The sequence below is a fragment of the Bubalus bubalis genome, chromosome 15, assembly GCF_019923935.1.
Source record: "Bubalus bubalis isolate 160015118507 breed Murrah chromosome 15, NDDB_SH_1, whole genome shotgun sequence".
NCBI lineage: Eukaryota > Metazoa > Chordata > Mammalia > Artiodactyla > Bovidae > Bubalus > Bubalus bubalis.
Window position 1 is genome coordinate 20,689,769 of NC_059171.1, and position 15,629 is coordinate 20,705,397.

The 15,629-nt window shown below is 36.1% G+C and overlaps 1 protein-coding gene across 3 annotated transcripts; it reads right to left on the minus strand.

Annotated features, from left to right (window-relative positions):
* Positions 1–2,694: 2,694 nt before the first annotated feature.
* AZIN1 (antizyme inhibitor 1) lies at positions 2,695–14,798 on the minus strand (the record flags this gene model as incomplete). Of its 3 annotated transcripts, none has more annotated exon segments than NM_001291727.2 (10): positions 2,695–5,016; positions 5,225–5,439; positions 6,012–6,127; positions 7,237–7,399; positions 7,988–8,062; positions 8,431–8,512; positions 10,054–10,188; positions 11,775–11,947; positions 13,107–13,280; positions 14,598–14,798. In NM_001291727.2, coding segments are annotated over 10 exon segments (1,347 nt in total). In that variant the 3' UTR covers positions 2,695–4,904.
* Between the last annotated feature and the right edge of the window lie 831 nt (positions 14,799–15,629).

The following is a 15,629-nucleotide window of genomic DNA, read 5'->3' on the forward strand; positions in this document are numbered from 1 at the left end:
GCAGTATTTTCCACAATGTGAACTTTTCGTATGTTCTCAAATGAAGTTTTACACCCTCTCCCCGACACCAATCTAAAATACTCTAAACCCAGTTCCAACTGGGAGAACATGAAGGTAGCGTTAGCTAAACCAATTTTTAAGAAACATTTCAATATGATGCTTTTCTTTGGACAACACTAAAGTTCTCCTCCCTCTCCCAGCAAGCTCTTTACATGTATTCTTGTAGAATCAGAGGAGGAGGAAGCCAAACTTCAAAAACGCCCTTGCTTTCTTTATTCCTGTTGAGAACAGTAACAGAGACTATTAAGAGGGTAAATTTAAGTCATAGAACTAACTAAAGCTGAGGGGCATTGCTGAGCAGTCATACACGGTAATTGCCTAAGTGCATTAAGACTGGTTGGGCAATAAAAGCTGAGTGTGTGACTATATGTTGCACAAATTAAGTTAAAAGCACCCCGGTAAACTTAAAAGAATTTTAGATAAATGCAGAAATAAGTATGAAACCTTAAGCCACCCCCCAAATTTAGCTCCATGAGCAGATAATCTCCCCAAATTTAAAAGGTCTCCTAATTTGACTATGTCTATGCATGTAGAATATATTGAGACATGTTTACAATGGTGACATCAAACATGTTTCTTCCTAACTAAGGCAAAAACAAGGATGGAGACATGAGAAGATGAAGTTGGAAAGTGCACAGATTAATGATTTAGCAGCTGCAGGAACCAGAATCCCAAACCAGGGACAGGGTGGGAGGTGGCAGGGGGTTGAGAGACCAAAAAAAAAAAAACCCTCAAATTCCAAAACACTGCAGAGAAAACGACAGCAGATCCATCTGGAGGTAGGAGCAAAATGATGGTCTGCAAGTCTAAGCATTCAATTCCTGGATCCCTTTTCCTGCACTGCACAGCTGGGCAAGAGCCCACTCATTCATCAAGACTGGAGAGTCCTTGTCTCAAGAGGGCAAATAGGCCTCTGGAATAATGGACACGGAGCACTGCTGAGGGCAGGGGTAGTCCCCTACTGCACACTAAACACAGAAACCAAATCCCTTCAACCCCACTTGTCTTCTAGAATGCTGGCAGATGGCCCATTACTCCTCCAGCAGGGGATATGAAAAGTATTCACTGAGAATGGGCAAAGACTTCAGGGTGACGTAAGAGGTTTCCCCGCAGCTCCACTAGGATACAGCACATTAAGTTGACAAGCCACACTCATGTGCTCAGAGCTTCCTATTAGCTTTGTAGTCCCCACTCAGAAGGGTTACTACACATCTGAAGAATGCCTCTAATGATGAAAACGTAACAGTCCAATCCAAAAACAGAGACAAAAAGACTATGTAGGACTGGGTTAGAGGGGAACTTATGAAAAACTTTCTTGGAGGCCATTAGCTTGTAAAAATTTCAGAGGTTAAAAAATAAGACTTGGAATATGGAGCTGAGAAAATCTCACAGAAAGTAATTTAAGAAACAGAAAACAGATGAGAGGAAATCAGTGAAATCCAGAGAATTAAAAATTTTCTAAATTTTAGCTCAGTTTTGTGTCCCCCCTTCCTCTGCATACTGTTGCTAAAAAGTGAGTGGTGACCGAGTTGTGGGCACAGGCACACAGGATGGAGTCTGGCACCGTCACTTAGGAAAAGCTTTAACTAGAATCTGGGACTAAATTTAATCAAAATCAAAGCCTGCTAGTTCACCAGAGGATCTTCTCTTGCACTCTTATGCAACTCCTTTTCTATTGCCAATGCATTATCCCTTCATCTGTTAGTCAACTGTGGATTAACTTTCCAATTTCCCATAATTGACCCAGTGCTAAATTTCTCACTAAGCCATCAACTGCAAAGGGTTTTGACAGGCATGAGCAGTAGTATGGTAGAACTGGGATTTGAAAGATCGTTAAAATGGAACTGCTTTTGAAACTGAAGCCATACAGCTCAAGGAATTAAGCAGTCAGATGGTACTTACCTGCTCCAAGCATCATATAAAAGCTGGGAGCTTATTCCTTTAAGTAGGAAGAGATCAGCCTCCAGCAAAAGCTCGACTACAACTAGTCGTGGTTTGTTCATCGTAAACCAGGTTTGTTCCCACAAAAGCCTGCAAGTGCAAGCGCTGTACACCACACTTCTATTCCTACTTCAGGATGGATGAGGCAGGGATTCAAGTATTTGCAGGATTTATTCACAACTTGAATATGGAAAACTACTAAGAAATTTTTTCTTTCACTCTACCAAGCCAATTAAACAAGCCTTCTTCACTCTATTATTGGTCAAGTTATCTACCTGTTAACTACCACGAGGAAATTGAGAGTAACTCCCCAGAAAGGGACAAAAAGAGAACTGGTGTGACTTTTTAAATCTAAATTTGCATTCAATGATATCAGTGCCCATCTTACTTAGAAGGAATACCTAGCTTAATTTATACAGAACTATTTAAGCCTAAACACTGTTCGGAAGCTGGTAAATTAATGTGTCTTAAAAAAATGCGACCCTAGAAAAATCTTTGTGACCACATATATATATTGATTTTATCAAAGACTTCAGTATTCCATATGTAATACCCAGAATCATTTTATCAGATTCAATTTGTTACTATGTAATAAAGTAAGATTCTGAAAGAATATTCGCAAGTCAATGTACACAAAGCTGACAAGTAAAACTTCAACTCTTTCGCAACAGAAGCCAAAGCAGAACTAAAACATAAGGAGGAATTAAAAACATTTTATCTGTGTATTCAGAATCACACACAAGTTACCTTTACAGTTCAATTTACTATATAGAAATCATTTGGGTTTTATATTTTCAGTTAAATTCTGAACTTACAATACTGATTAAAAAAAAGATTGTTACATTAATTCAGTACTTTTTTTTAGCATATCAAATTGAAATACATTAAGATCAAACTTTAGATTTATGGCAAACAGTCTTCAAATACAACACAAACATTTTTTAAAGTTACCGTATCATTCACATGTGGTACCTGCAACTCTGAGCTGTTATACACAGAATAGCTCTCCTTTAAATACGGCAAAACTGACATGCCATGAAGCTCAAAGTTGTATAGTCAAGCCAAGGACTCAAAGTTGTACCATCTCTTAAAAGATTTGGCATTTCTGAACCAAAAAGCACAACATGTAAAGAAGGTTAGGAGCAATTCCTCCTCCTCATTACAGTTAAAAAAAAGTTGCATGGTAGCTTGGAATTTTGCATAAAACCCCACATTATACCTTGGAAAATTCCAAGGGTAATTAGATGACAACGGACTGGAGTCCTTTTTCAATTAATAGAACCCATAAAATTCAAATGGGAATTAATCAAATCAAAAATATTAAGCACCTACTGGTTTAAGAGATTGAAATTTATTAGATTCATGATCAATTTCTGTTCACCTTGAAATCAAGGTGTAAAAACCAGCTATTAAGTGCATTCCAAACTTCTCCTATGTAGCACACGCAGAATTTTCTGTCCATTGGCACCAAAGTGAAGTCACATTTCCTCTTGGAAGACAGAAATTCCACATCTGAACATAGAACAAGTTAGGAAAAAATGACCCCTGTTGTTTACTTTATTACTATTGTGATTCTGAGATGTAGGATTACTAATATACTAGCCATGAACAATGCAAACTCCTGGCAACAACTGTCAGGTTAGTGATTCTAACTCACTTCCCCAATCACCATAAAATTTTAGTATGAAAAGAATGAAAACTAATTACACTAAGCTGCTGAACAAATGGGAAATAACAGGAAACTAAGTGAACAACAAAACAAACCCTAAGTTTGAAATCACTGCAATCGAGAAATTGAAAATAGGTGTGCTTCACCCCATCCCCCTCACAACTCTGAATTTAAATAATATTCCGTGCAAAGGAGCATCAGGTTTCTGGATATAGATGTAGCCCTTCTTTAAGATTTAGTGCGCAGCAGAGTTTTCTGCATTTCCCTCCCCAAAGTTTATTCCAAGTATTTAATAGAATCTTCCATTTCAACCAAAAGATTTGCGACTCAAAGATTTACTAAGGTACTCTATGCATTCTATCTATACAGAAACACCTATTAATTATTACAATTGGTTTATGCAGGATTAACATTTTTGGTGTTAAAATTGTTAAACATCATGCTTACTGCACATCAACTCTCCATAATGAATCTGAACATCACAATGATTTACCAAACATTTTACTTAAATTACTAATTAAATAACTGAAAAATGTACTAAGCCAAACTAAACTTAAATGGGCTATAAAGGAAAATAACCTTCGAAACAGCCCAGATACATATCTATTTCAAAACTACCTTTGCTAGCTAGCCCCTTTCCCAAAATTTTAGCCTGAAAAAACAGTAAAATCTACACAAAATTTTATTGCAATCATACAAGGGTTACATTAGGTCAAATACAACAAATACTATGATGCAATTTTACATTTATTAAACTACAGTTCAAAGCACAAATTTACACATTCTAAATACACTAAACGTATCTAATGAAGTCACACTGGTCTTCCACTGACATTTGATATATCTGGGTGAAAGACATTAACTTTACAAGACTTTTTAACACGAATCCTTAGTATAAAAACTGTGTACTTGTATGTAAACGGTTTAATGGGGAACCCAATTAATGGGCTTCCATCTCCACTAAGTCATCCATTTTGTTGCATATTTTATTTTAAACGCTTAAGGGGTAGGGCAAACTGGTAGGTTTAAATCTGGATACATTATCTTAATCTCCCAATTACCCCCAGTGAATTATAGAGCTGATTTTGTCTGGTCCCAAATAGCTATTACTAGTAGTTTTTGTTTCCAAGAGAATTAACAGAATAAGATTGTTCAAATTTTTTCCACACTGGAATGTAGACCAGACAAGCTTATTAACCTGCAACTTCAGATCTACAGAAGCGTTAATGCCTGCTTAAGCTTCAGTGGGAAAGTTGTCTTCTTGGCTCAGCTGAATGCAAGAAGGCACAAAGAAGAAGCTCTTCATTGTTGTGTCTGAAGTGGCCCCAGCGTCCTGCATCTCATACCTAAGGAAAAAATCAAGACATCTGAGTTTAAGCACAAAGACCACACAACAGACAATGAAAAGAACTATAAAATAACTGGTCTTCCAATTACGCTTAAAAGATCATTCTGTTATTACTTTTAAGTTGTGCATTCATTATAAAATTAAAACCAGCAAACCCTGTCACCTCAAATATCCAATCTGCTTTTAAAAAAAATAATCCTTCTTACCAATCACTGTAGGACATCATGTAATAAATAGCTGGCCTCTGAAAATCATTGAAAGCAGATGGTTCATGGACAGAATCTGCTCCCATGTTATCAAAGATAAGCCAATCTCCCACATTCAGCTCAGGAAGAAGACAGTTTTCCACAATTTGATCAAGCTCATCACAGGATGGACCCCAAAGGCTGCTTGTAAACAGAGGCTCATCTGCCTTGTATTTCTGTAGGACAAAAAAGTATTTTTTTGTTAAGCTTTTAACTCAAGCAGGCAATGAACTTGAAGGTGGATAAGACCGTTTTTCACCACTTCAAATCAAATGTGCCCCTGAAGAAAGGCCTAGAGCCAAAAGCAGTAATACTCCTCCTTAACTCCATGTAAGGCAGCAATTTAGAGAACAAAGGACTTAATAGGACTCAGAGAAATACAAACCCTCAAAAAAGGGGCAACCTTCCCCCATTCTAAAATATTTCTTTGAAATTGGGATGAGGGCTTCCTGGTGACTCAGTGGTAAAGTGTAGCCTGCCAATGCAGGAGACACGGGTATGATCCCTGATCTGGGAAGACCCCATGTGCCACAGAGCAACTAAGTCCGCGCACCACAACTATTGAGCCTGTGCTCTAGAGCCTGGGAGCGCCTGGTTGCCACAGCTGGAGAAAAGCCTGTGCAGTAACGAAGACCCAGCATATCCAAAAATAAATACAATTTTTAAACTAGGATGCATCCTAAAAATAACAGCTCCATTCAGAAACTGCCAAATAAGCAGGTTTTATAATATTTGTAATAAAACTTGCCTTATGAACCTCTGGAATGGTATTTAAGTCCTCAGACAGTTTACTTGCAAAAGAACCATAAACACCATCATTCATATAATACATGAAGGCTGGTTCATCACTTCCGGTCTTTCCTACTGTTAAAAAACAAAACAAAACAAAACAAAAAAAAACCATGAAAACAGGAAAAGCAAAGATGAACTTACAGTACAACAGCTAAAAGGCACATCAAAATCTGAATTAGTATTTATAGAATTGACTCATAGGTTTCACATTCAAAATATAGTGATATATACTGACATAACTTAAAACTGTTAACTTAAAATACTGAACACACTTCACCAAGGAGGATAACCAATGAACACATTAAAAAAAAAACTGCTCTACATCATTACTCACCAGGTAAATGCAAATTAAAACTACACTGAGATACCACAATACACCCCTACTGAGTGGATAAAATTTAACAATGACCAAAAAAAGAAATTAGCAAAGGTGGGAGCAATCAGAACTTGCATATATACATTGTCAGCAGAGGAGTAAAATAGCAACACCATTTTGAAATCTTTGTGAACACCTACTCTCCGACCCAGCAGAATTCTTACATCATTCACCTAAGAAAAATGTCCACAATACTTGTAGTACTGTATAATAATGTAGTAACAGTAGTTCTGCCCTTAATAGCCAAAAACTGGAAACAATCAAATATTCATGGCAGGAGACTGGAGACAAAGTATATGCATTCAAACAGTGGAATATTAATTGGCAATAAATGTAAAATGAAATGCTCTATCAAATATTATACTGAGCTGTCTTAAACAGAAGAATATACATGATCCCACTTACAAGAAGTTCAAGGACAGTCCAAACTAATCAATGCTGGAAAAATAATAAAAATTGAACAAAACTGAAATAAATTTTAAGATATGAAAATTATTTTATTTTGATAGGGATAAGATTGTACTGGTTCTTAAAGGGAATCAATCACCTGGGGAAGTTTATCTAACATAAGCCTATCTAAACATCAGAAGAGTCTGATGGAGAGGAATATTAGCTATGGCATTCAAAAGCTATAGCTTTTTGAAAAGCTCCCTAGCTCCTCCCTACAGATGGATGAAGAACACCCATAACATCAAAACCCATCAAATGTCCAAAATTATATTTACATGTGATAGTATCTGATGAACTCATCTTCAAACTAATTGGAATTATTTACTAACAGAAAACTATAAACTTTGTAACTTACCTCCAGAGGAAAACTTATCATTTTCAACAACTTTCTTTGCAACGATATTAACTGCAAGTGTAAATGCAGAAGACACAAAGTAGCTTCCAGGTTCAGAAATTATCTTGATGCCAGATCCTTCAGGAAAGTAGACATCCAACAAAGGGCTGATAACATGATTAACCTATGGATTTTAAAACCCATATTATGGTTTTAATATTGGATTAGATAATTCACAACATTAAGAGATTAACAGCAATTAAATTTTTTAGGAAAATTAAGTAGCTGAATTATAGACTATGAAGCTTAGAAATAAAGCAGGCTTTCAAGTCATCCAAGTTGATTTTCTAACTATCAGAATGGCATTAATTTAAAAAGTTATAATTCCAGTGTCAAATGGCTCCTGGTGATTGAAAAGTCATTGTTTATAGCCATATTCAATAACTAGTGATGAAGGAGCAAAATTTCCAATCAGTTTCTATACTGGAGGAAGGTGAGAACTGATGTGTACATGGATAAAACAGTTCAAGCTCTGTAAGTGATGAATGAATTAATCATTGTCAACAAGCACTGAAAACACACTTTCCATGATAAAATTATGCTACAGAGTAAACTTTTCCAAGGTCTTCCATTAGCTATTAATTTTCTTACAAATGTTACACAATGCTACAGCTTTAGTTCTGCTCTAAAAACTCTAGTCTACATATCCACCATGTAAGTAGAAAGGAAAGAGAGATCAGTCCAGGATGTCCACCCACTGAACAATGTTTACCTCTTCCAGTTGAAACTCAGTTCCTGTGAAGCCCCCACCAATGTCTAACATGTTCATCGTGAAGCCAAATTCTCCCTAGAGATGCAGGAGGGGGAAAAAAATCTTTAAACGCGTTTCCAAATTGTAATGCATATAGGGACATCACACACACACACAAATCCTCTAAGGGAGGTAAATAATCTCTGTTCTGACCTTTAGTAAATTTCTTGCTTTCTACGTTATAACAGAGGCGGATTATTTCATTATATTTTCCTGCTATTCTCTGTACTGTCTTTAGACACATACAAGTAAGTTAACTATTGCATCTCTCTACACCCAGGTTTTAAAATGTGCATGTCATAAATAAGTACGATCAGAATACTTTAGAAGTAGAAAAGAAGCTGAATATTTGTCTTAAATAACATCTTGGCTTAAATATCAAAAAAATTTAAGCAAAAACTTACAGCCATGTCAAACACACATCGTGCATCAGATAGAGCATGTACATATACTTGAGATTCTTTGCAAGCACTTGAAACATGAAATCTGAAAGACATAGAGTAATAAATTTGAAGCCACAGCAAATTTTAGAGGCCGTTCCTTTCTAACTCACCATATTCACACAAAAAAGTATTCACATTAACTTTACTCAATATTTAAAGCTTTAGAAACATGAACCTCTAATGACCCAAGTTACAATACCAGCCTTTTAGAAAAGGTAGTGTTTGGGTAATCATTTTTTTAATAATAAGTTATCAGTTATATTTCACAGCTATTAGACAGGGACACGCTTTTCATATGGTAAAATAACAATAAATTGTTACTTTACTAAAAGTAACAATCACCCAATAAAACTGGGTGACAAAATCTTCAATTTTGAATGCACAATATTACCTGAAAATATACAAATCTATTGTGGGACTTCCCTGGTGGTCCAGTGGTTAAGAACCCACTTGCCAACACAGGTTTGATCCCTGGTCCGGGAAGATCCCACATGCCACAGAGCAACCAAGCCCTTGAGCTGCAACTACTAAAGCCCACACGTCTCCTGTGCTCAAGAGAAGCCAGAGTAACCTCCACTCTGCAGAATTAGAGGAAGCCAGCTTGCAGCAAAAGACCCAGTGTAGCCAAACAAATCTTTTTTTAAAAAAAGTATCTATTGAGAAATAAATACAAGTGAACATTAATTCAGTTGAGCAATACTGATAATTGTTAGTACTGCTCATTAATAGTGGTATTTATCAAAGATTCGGACTATTTAAATTTGAGGGAATTCCCTGGTGGTCCAGTGGAAGCCTGTGTTTGAAACCTGTCGGGAAACTAAACTTTGACAAGCCGTGCTGCAAGAGCAAAAATTAAATAAAATTAAATTTATAAGTTTAATTAAAATATGGTCCTTTCCGTATCAATTGTGGCAGTGGTTATAAAAATGTTAAAATTCACAGAATACACCTCAAATCAATTTTCCTGTGTGTTAACAATAAAATTAACTGAAATATGAAAACGCTCAAATACTGTCAATATTGTCAGCTAAGGTAGAATTAAGTTTAACAGTGGTGATTCTTAATCTATCTTTATGAACAATTTTAAAATCTGGCAGTCACTGCTCCAAATCTGATTCAGATCATGGTTCAGAAACTATTATCAAATCATTAACTCTCTGGGTCTTAGTTTCCTCATACATAAAAACTGAGAGGATAAAATAGTCTACTGATTTTTTGAAGTGCCTCTGAGGGATTAAAAAGGGTATAAAAAGTCTTGGGATGGGAAAAAGAAAAACTGAAATGACATGTCCAACAACCATTTTGGTATTCATCAGAATTCTAGTAAATCCTTCCATTCAACTTAAAAAGAAGTGATTTAAATTACTAACTGAACTGTTATTTACTATTTCCTCTCTTTACTAGGTGAAGCAGAGGTACATACAAGTACAAAATAGTATAAACATTTATTTTCCTAAACTAAGAAAACTATGTATCGTAAACCAGAAATCTAATCTATTAACGTTTATACAAAAGAAAACCTAAACTGGTAAAAAGAAAGACTAAGATTATCACAACAAAATGAAGTTTAAAACAACTACTCACTTAACTCCAATAATTTGGACATCAAGTTCCTTAGCACATTCCAAAAGATGCCTACAGTTCTTCAGGGTAGTGCCAAACTTCATGTTACCCTCTCCACCTCCAATACTATCTTCTGTTGCAATATGTAGTAAGACCCTAAGAGAAGGGGAAGATGATTGGGGCAGAGTTGGTTTACATCATCATCAGCACATGTGAAGCCTGAAGATTGTAGGAAGTGTGTTGATAATGTTGTCAGTGCTCCATAATCCAGCGTCGGATGAATCAAGTGAACCTAATGAGAAACAATCCTGTATAGAGAAAAAACTAGCAATTAGGGACTAAAGCATGACGCTTACAAGGATGGGAATTTGGAAAATGCAGGAAGTTAAGACTCTGTTGTAGCAGCAAGAGTCGGTTGGGCTCTGTAATGAAAGACGACATTACTTTCAAATGAAGTCCATCAGTCCATAAATCCACCTAGAAAGACTAAATTGAATAGCAATGCCATTACTGTCTTTCAGTAAAAGCGATCAGGGCTTTAAACGCTTCAAATTTCCTAAACAAGTTCTAGCTAGCTAACTTTCTACCACTTATTCGGAACCATTCCTCCAATTAATCACATAGATCTAACAAGAAAAAAAAATTTTTTTAACGTATCTTAACAGCAGCCTTTTAGACTACTGATTCAAATATATTTGGTATTTCCTTCCAAACCATGACAAAGTGATCAAGACTGTCAGGCAATCTCTGAGTAACCACAAATCACTTAAAAAAACAATTATACAAAACTGTTATTTGTAAAAGCAAAATTATTCTACCTATAGAATACCTTTCAAAGAATACCATTAAAGTCAGTAAGAAAATTACCAATATAAGGAAAATATGGACATGATACACATTTTTGGTAACATATAACACACAGTAACTTATTAAAAAGCAAACTGTGTACTAGTATACTTTTAGCATAGGCTATATAAAATCCTCTTGATATACCAGTTCATGGTAATATTTATTTTGCCTTAAAATTTGTTTTTGTTTAAAGCATGGCGAACTTACATTTTATTTATGTATTTTTTGGCTGCACTGTGTGGGATATACCCCACTGTGTACGTGGGATACTCCCCAACCAGGGATCAAACCCATGCCCCCTGCCTTGGGAGCTCAGTCTTAACCACTGGATCACCAGGGAAGTCCCAGAGTTTTGTTTTTAAACAATCAAGTTTTTAGTTGCAAAATAAATCTTGGGACCCATGTAGGGTACAAGTAAAAACGTTAAACTTCCTGTTTGATGAGAAGGGACTTAAGGACTAGGTTCCTAAGACACTGACACAAAGGACAACCATCTAAGAAACCGAGGCTAAGGGCAGATTAAACCCTCAGTTAAAAGGAAAAAGGCTGAGCAGAACGTATTCTGTTCCTAATATGACAAATAACTAGAATGGTTAATGTAATTGTGAAAATATAGCCATAGCTTTAATTTGATCATTCTACCAACCAGATTTTCTTCCTTGAATTAAAGATTATACACAATATCCCAAAATATCCTTATCTCATCCTAGTTGCCCATGAAGGATCAGAAGTAGCCAATAAAAATGCTAGTAGTATTTTCCGTGTAGTAAGTTGCAATAATTACAACATATAACCATTGCTCTATATAAATGCCCCCCTTCCTTTCCCAGACTAAAGACAACCCCAAATCCTAGGTAAAAAAATATGCCCTTGTACCTAATTTTTACACTTACTTGGCATTTGGGTGGTTACGTGCAATTTTCTTCAATTCAACTTCATTGTCACATGTCATGATATTAACTCCAACTTTTGCTGCATACTTTATCTGAGACACTTGCTTGCAAGGACTTATGTAAATGATGTTTTCTGGAGATACACCCAATTCTTGCACTAAAGCCATTTCAGTCTAAAAACAGATTTTAAACAGTGTCATCTAAAAGGTAAGCTTTCTATTACTTTTCAATCACTGCCATATACCTTTATTTTCTGGTTAAATTCAAATTATGTAAGATTAAATTAGGATTACATATATCACAGTTCATATTCTGGTAATGCTTGCTATATTATGCTCTGTTAAAAACCTTTTAAAAGGTATACAGGCATATCTCATTTTATTGTGCTCTGCAGAGAATTCCATTTTTAAAACTGAAGATTTGTGGCAACCCTGTGTTGAGTAAGTCTGCAGGCACCATTTTTCTCAACAGCATTCTTTTTTGAGGTATGTACATTATATTTTAGACATAACGCTACTGTATACTTAAATAGGCCACAACATAGTACAAACATAACTTTTATACGAATTGGGAAATAAAAAAAGTTCATAGGACTCGCTCTACTGCAGTTGTCTGGAACTCAATCCACAGCATCTCTGAGGTATGCCTGTCACTACCATCAGAGAAATCTCCCAGTTTAGGATATTATCTTGCTGTCATCAGAAGTAACTTGATCAAACTAGCTCTAGGCTAAGAATGAGGAACAAATAAAAGTTTCTGATTAAAGATAAAGCTTATAAAGTCTCATCTCACCGTAATGTTCCTTTCATTGGTATACTTGAAACTTTGTAAATTTCCAGTATTAAATGGCAAATTTAAACGAGTTAAAAAATGTATCCACAAGTCAAACTTCCTTGCAATTGTTCTCCTACTGCTGCTGCTGCTGCTGCTGCTGCTAAGTAGCTTCAGTCATGTCCGATTCTGTGCGACCCCATAGACGGCAGCCCACCAGGCTCCCCCGTGCCTGGGATTCTCCAGGCAAGAACACTGGAGAGGGTTGCCACTTCCTCCTCCAATTCTCCTACTGCTACTGGTGACCAAATGTTGTTTTTAGTTGCTAAGTCATGTCTGACTCTGCAACAGGCTCCTCTGTCCACGGAACTTCCCAGATAAGAATACTAGAACAGGTTGCCATTTCCTTCTCCAGGGTATCTTTCCAACCTAGGGATTGAACCCGAGTCTCCCGCATTGGCAGGTGGATTTCTCTGCCACTGAGCCAACAGGGAAGCCCCATCAAACACTGTCAATTTTAAAATGCTGCAGTTCAATAACAAAGTAAGGAAAATGACTTACTTTACTAGAACAAGCAAATCCAGTTCCAAGAGCTGCCAAAATCTCAAGCACAGCTGGAGTGGAGTTGCACTTCACCGTATAGAACGGCTTTATCTGAGCCACTATGTTCTGCCATTGGCTGTGCTTCTTCACAATCTTTCCAAGATCTCCCACAAAAAATGCATTTTTCCCTGTCTATTTATAGTTATGAGAAAAGAAACATAAGAACCACTGAAAACAGAGTATTGTTAAGTAGGAAAGAACTCCCCTTTTCTTCCACAAATGAGCCAAGATAAATATTTACATACCATCACATTTAAGGCTTGTTTCTTTTTAAACTTGACTGTTTGCTGTGCTATGCTGACATAGAAAATATTTTTAGATTAAAAAAATAAAAAAAAACAGCGTCAATGAGAGTGACTTTCTACTTCCGAACTGTTCCAATTTTACTTCTGGTGAGTGGAAGGGAAGGAGATTACTTATATCATTCCATGCATTCCTTAATTGTTTAAACCTACTTTAACAGTACAGGATCTAATTCCCTAAAAAGGTGAGTAGAATGAGGAATGCTAAACAAAAAGCCGTATCCCCAACGTGAACTGCAGTTAAAGACAGTAAAAGGGAACAAAAGAAATCCATTTTTAAGGAGGTAAGTTGGTAGTATTTGTAGAGGTGACAAAACTAAATTTAAAAATACAGAAGTACACTAAATGCCAGATAAATCCAAGTCCAGTGTTTAGGACCCAGTTTTCACTGCCATGGCCTGGGGTCCAATCCCTGGGTCAGGGAACTCAGATCCCACAAGCCGTAGAAAGAAAGAAAGAAAAAGTAAACTGATTTTAATTACGATCTGGGAAAAGATCATGATTGATTCTGAAGCTGGAGCTACCCTGGGGGTAGAGAGATGACTACACATACCATCCAGAGAATAAATTACTATTTATTAAATAAATAAATGTTAGATGACAGACAAAATAATCTTTATTTAAAACATACAACATTCAGATATTATCTGAAATGTCATGAAAATATTACTGTTTTCTATAATCCACATTATTAGAATATACTGACCAAAGACAGGCTGCCACCCTAATGTTCTGACCCAGGAAATGTACAATTGACTAAGACTAGTGACATGAGAGGCTATAGAAGAGACTGAATGTTAGGACAAGTGTCATTCTTCCTCACCCCCCAAAAAAGAATTCTGATGACAGAAGAGAGCAGCAGGATTTTGCTGGTGTGAGAGAAGACTTAAACATATCTGTAGAGGTCAAGAGAAAGCTTTTTGGGTATCCTATTACTGAACATCACTAACCTGAAAACTTCTTCAAATTTTGGGAATATAGGAAATTAGCTCCAACAAAAACAAATTCTTTCCGTAAAGCAATAGACAAAAATTACTGTATCAGTAAGTACAAAACAAAAATGATCTTAAATAGCAGTAATGATGCTTCATATTTCAGAAATTATTATAAACACTGTATTTTAAGAAATCCAATATGACACACTTACCACGGTATGTTCATAAACATAGTTATCAATAACATTTCCAAGGTTTGTTCCTTCATCCAACAGGCCAACGGAGTAGTTTGCATCGTCAATAAATCCTTTCATCTCAGCCGTATTCCACAAAGCCGAAAGTCATAAACCAGGAAAAACAAGAGACGGGCCACCAAGCCTTACGTCTGGGTCCTTAGAATATGCAACAAACTGTCAAAATAGAAGTTATTTCAAAGTCTGTATTATTTCATTAGTTAAACCTAATATATGAGCTGTCAGTTGGAGTGTGCTAATAAGAGGAACCTAATTTAGTGAAGAATCTGCGTAATCACTTACCATTTTCAGAAACACTAGATCACCAAAATCCTTTCCTTTAAATTGCCCATTTTAAAGCAAATGTGAATTTATACATAAAAAGACAAGCTTAATATGACAGTTTCTTGAGAAGGTAGCTGAAGTTTATATGCAGAATGTTACAAATCAACATCATCACCTTATTTACATAGAGTTGCAGAGCCAGTCTTTTTTATTCATCTTGTTTTGTGGTTCTCCCATATAACACAAACAACTTTACTCATTTTAAGTAAAGAAAGCTAGCGAAATAAATATCTGCAGCTAAGCAATCAAAATAGTCTGAACTTCAATACACTGCCACTCACGTAACCAGTGTGATACCAGGTAACTGCAGATAAACATCTTCTAAGTACAATTCTAGAGTAGGTGATGTGTAAGCAACAGGAATGGGTAAAAGTGGAGGCTGACTTCAGGAGGACATCTGTAGCTCTGATCTGGATCCCACACCACAAGCTACAACAGAACTAGTTCAATCAAGTTAACAATTAAGTCTCTTTGAGGTAAGCTTATTTGGTGAAAATGTTTCTGGAACATAAGTCAGAAAACCTAGTCCTGGCTTTGTCATTTAATAGCTGTGCAATCCAAGGTCAACTACTTCAAAAAACTGTTGTTAAAAAAAAAAAAAAATTACAATCACTTGTTTAAGTGCTGACTTGAAAGAGCTAACTGCCAGAAATCCAAGAATGTCAC